Raw genomic sequence first — 4,437 nt, forward strand, 5'->3', positions numbered from 1 at the left:
TAGTCAATCTAGTATGCATCCCTAGCTAGGGCTACACTTGCAATGAAATAACGTGTAAAATGGGTTGAAGATTTGGAATCTTTTATCTGGACGGCATTATTTCATTAACTCTTTCGCACCCTCCTTTGCCTCCTATATATATGTTCAATTATATTGTGCTTACACACTAGTAAACTCTCTTTTGGTGACGCACTTCCAAGTGTGAAACCATGCATGGACGAGGAGAGATGGGCTCTCCTCGCCTTCAAACAAAATCTCACTGATCCTTCTGGGAGGCTTTCTTCATGGGTTGGTCAAGCTTGCTGTCAATGGAAAGGAATTTCATGCAACAACATCACCGGTCACGTTGAAAAGATTGATCTCCAAAATACATACACATACACACTGTCTGTTTTCGATGGAGAGTGGGAAGAGATGGAGAAGTCTTCTTTGGGTGGTGAGATAAATCCTTCTTTACTTAGCTTGAAACTTTTGACCCACCTAGATCTAAGCAGGAATGATTTTGAAGGGATTCCCATTCCCACATTCTTTGGTCATCTCAAAAGTTTGAGGTATCTTAATCTCTCATATGCTTCATTTGGAGGGGAGATTCCAGCTCATCTTGGCAACCTATCAGACTTGAACTATCTTGACCTAAGTGAAGAGTCTGACTACTCTTCACTTGAACTACCTTTCAACAGCTTGAATAGGCTTTCCAATCTCTCTTCCCTAAAATACCTCAATCTTGAAGGAGTGGACCTCAACAACATTGGGGTAAGTTTGGTAATATAATGATTTCCCAGTTTCCAATCTCTCTTCCCTAAAATATTTCCCAGTTTCCTTCCCTACTAGAGTTGCACTTACCAGCATGCCAAATTAAAAGCCTTTCAATCTCACTAGGAAATGTTAGCTTCACATCACTTTTGATCCTTGACATGTCATATAATGATTTGAAGTTTCCATTTCCTGGGTGGTTCTTTAATCTGTCTAGCCTCAGAAAACTTGATCTAAGTGGTAATCTTTTGGCCGGTCCAGTTCCCAGTGAATTTGAAAGCCTCCAATCACTAGAAGCTCTTGATTTATCTTTTAATGATCTTGCAGGTCAAATTCCCAAATTCTTCGGGAACTTTTGCAATCTAAAGACATTGAATCTTGCAAATAACCAATTTGAAGGGGGGATTCAAGAGCTTTTGGGTGGTTTATCAAGTTGTCCCAATAGTGAATTAGAGTCATTAGATTTGTCTTCTAATAAGCTGAAAAGCCAACTGCCCGCCTCAGTAGGGATGCTACACAACTTGAAGTATCTTAACCTCTACAATAACGATATGAGTGGGTCCATTCCTAAAAGTTTGGGGCAACTCTCCGAGCTTGTTCACCTAGATCTATCTCTTAACTCATGGGAAGGGTTTTTAACAGAAGCCCATTTCACAAATCTCACAAGATTGAAATACTTTTCATTAGGCAAAGTCATCCCAAACCCAACTCTCCCTATTCCTCTCATTTTCAATGTGTCTTATGAGTGGGTTCCTCCTTTTAAGCTGCACAAAATTAACATTGGGAACTGTAAAGTAGGTCCTGCCTTTGGGGCATGGCTTCAATCTCAAACTCAACTTGTCTTTGTCAAACTTTCTTCCACTGGAATCTCAGATTCTATACCCGAGGATTGGTTCATGAAATTATCTTCCCAAATTGAGTATTTGGATTTGTCTTCCAACCAAATCCGTGGAAAGCTTCCCTTGCAATTGAAACTCCCAAATGCACTGCTTTTGGATTTGAGTCATAACCAATTTGATGGACCAATTCCACTTTGGTCTGGTGACAATGTGGTTCGGTTTAAGCTTGAAACTAATTCATTTTCTGGCACCATTCCATTGAATTTTGACCAAAAGTTTCCAAAATTGGAATCATTTTATCTTGCTGAAAATCATTTGCATGGCATTATTCCACCTTCCATTTGCAACATGAAACACTTGTATGTCCTTTCTCTGAGAAACAACAAGCTATCAGGAGAATTTCCACAAGCATGGAGCCTGTTGCCTCATGTAACGATTGTAGATGTTGCATACAACAATCTCTCAGGCAATCTTCCCAGTTCAATGGGTGACTCGGGTTCTCTTTTCATGTTGAAGATGAACAACAACAATTTTGAGGGTGAAATTCCTTTTTCCTTGCAAACCTGCACTGCTTTGAGGAACATTGATCTTGGGAATAATAGATTCACTGGTGAAATACCTCCATGGATAGGATCAACTGCTTTATCGGTGTCAACCCTAAGGCTGAGATCCAATTTTTTAAGTGGACATATCCCACAACAGTTGTGCAATCTTGCCTACCTTCACATCCTAGACCTTGCTCACAACTGGTTTTCCGGCACAATCCCCAAGTGTTTGAACAATCTCACTGGTCTCAGAATCTTTAATGACAGTTTTTATGATATATATCTAGAGTATGACCAACAAACAACAGTGATGAGAGGAAGAGAACTCCAATTGAACACTTCTCTAGCGTATGTAAAAAGCATTGATCTTTCATCAAATAGGTTTGAAGGTGAAATCCCTCAAGAAATATGCAGTCTCGTTCTATTGCGCAACTTGAACTTGTCAATGAATCAGTTCAGTGGAAACATCCCATCAAAGATTGGAAACTTGTCGCAGCTCGATACTCTTGATCTCTCACTCAACCACCTTTCAGGACAGATTCCTCAAAGTCTTTCATCCTTGACCTTCTTGTCTAACTTGAACTTGTCTTATAACAACTTGAGTGGTGAAATTCCTTTGGGAAACCAACTCCAAGCCCTCCCTGATTCATCCATTTATGAGGGCAACCCATTCCTTTGTGGATTTCCTCTTTCAACCAAGTGCTCCAAAGATAACACTTCTACTCCCAAGGATCCAACAGACAATGACAATGGAGATGGAAATTACAAGTTGTGGTTCTATATGAGCATGGCTCTTGGTTTTATCGTAGGCTTTTGGAGTGTTTGTGGCACATTAATTGTGAAGAAATCATGGAGGTATGCTTATTTTCGATGGTTTGATGACATGAAGGAAAAATTTTATGGTGAAAGTGACTCGTCTTGATAGGAAATTTAGATTAATAAAGAAGAGTAGAAGTAGCTCTTTAAATCAAAATGCTTCACCTTGTAATGTTTTTCTCCCTTAGTTTGTAATGTATATTTAAATTCATCTAGAAATAAATAAGTTCTAGTTTGATTTGCTGTTGTTAGAACACCCACAGTTCTCAAAGGTGACTTGATCATTTGGTATCCTTCGACTTGATCATTTGGTATCCTTCGACTTGATCATTTTAGTAATATGACGATATTTGAATAAGAACCTAACTATTGTGCACTGGATATTCAAACAGATGATTAGAGCCATCTGTTCATAAACAACGTATTTGTTCTATCCATCACTATATCATGTAATTTGCAATGTACTTGAACTCCCTTATTTTCCTAATGCTCAACCAAAATAACGATTAATTATTAACAATTGCCATTTGCCAAGGCTGAAGTCTTGGTGAATGCTTCCTCACACGGTTTTGTTCGTTTTGTTTATGCCTACTTGCCAATCTAGCGAACTTGTAAAATGTTTGAATATATATTTGGAATCTAATTATTTAATGATTCTGCTCAGTTGCTGATAAGTCCATATTTTACATATATTTTATGTCTCTTTTACTTATTTTTTTGTTGATTTCCTTCAATTAAATTGGTTGTTTTAATTTGTTTTGTGAGATTTGAGAAGGTTGTGGAAATAGGAGAAATTGAGCTAAAAAGGGCCAGAAGATGAAGATTGAAGATTAATTGGAAAGAAGCCAAGTCATTCATTTTGTCGCAAGGAGTGTTGTCAAATTTCCTAACTCAAGATGGTTCAAGTCTTTACCAAATCAACAAGAAGAAATCAAGAAGACCCTAGATTACTAGGAATCTTATTTTTATAATAATTGTAATTAGACCTTAGATATGTACGATTTCTAGGAGTATTATAAATAGAGAGTTTTGGTTATGGGGGGGAGAACGCTACGCCATCAAATTCCTACACTCATTAAATCATTGGCGTTCTACTTGGAGAATTCGGTGCCTTCCATGTCTTCATCAACCATTATGTTTCTCAATACGTCCTTCATGAACTAATTTCTTTTACTAGAGCTACGATGTTAACAGGACCTGCCCCGAATTTTTCGAAACTTGGGACTAAACCTGTGGAATTCCCGACATCACACCGATGTCGGACCCACTCACTAAAACTATAATCTCCTTTTCTAAAAAGGAATAAAGGCACAAGACTTTCTGCCGAAATTTCGGCAGTCTCCCCTGCAATTTGAACATTTTCCAGAATTTCAACCTGCATAAAACACATTTAATATTCTCAACTGGTAGCATGCACAAGATAATTTCATGCAATTCACAAAATCGGCCCCCGACCTTCCAACAAATTCGAAGCAAAGCCACAT

At 38.2% G+C, this 4,437-nt stretch overlaps 1 protein-coding gene across 1 annotated transcript; it reads left to right on the forward strand.

Moving 5' to 3' along the window:
- Positions 1-213: 213 nt before the first annotated feature.
- Positions 214-3,059, forward strand: LOC117625211 (receptor-like protein EIX1). The gene is made up of 2 exons (XM_034356819.1): positions 214-753; positions 936-3,059. The coding sequence occupies exons 1-2, from the start codon at positions 214-216 to the stop codon at positions 3,057-3,059; spliced, it is 2,664 nt and encodes an 887-aa protein (XP_034212710.1).
- Positions 3,060-4,437: the final 1,378 nt, after the last annotated feature.

Source organism: Prunus dulcis, chromosome 4 (genome assembly GCF_902201215.1).
Source record: "Prunus dulcis chromosome 4, ALMONDv2, whole genome shotgun sequence".
NCBI lineage: Eukaryota > Viridiplantae > Streptophyta > Magnoliopsida > Rosales > Rosaceae > Prunus > Prunus dulcis.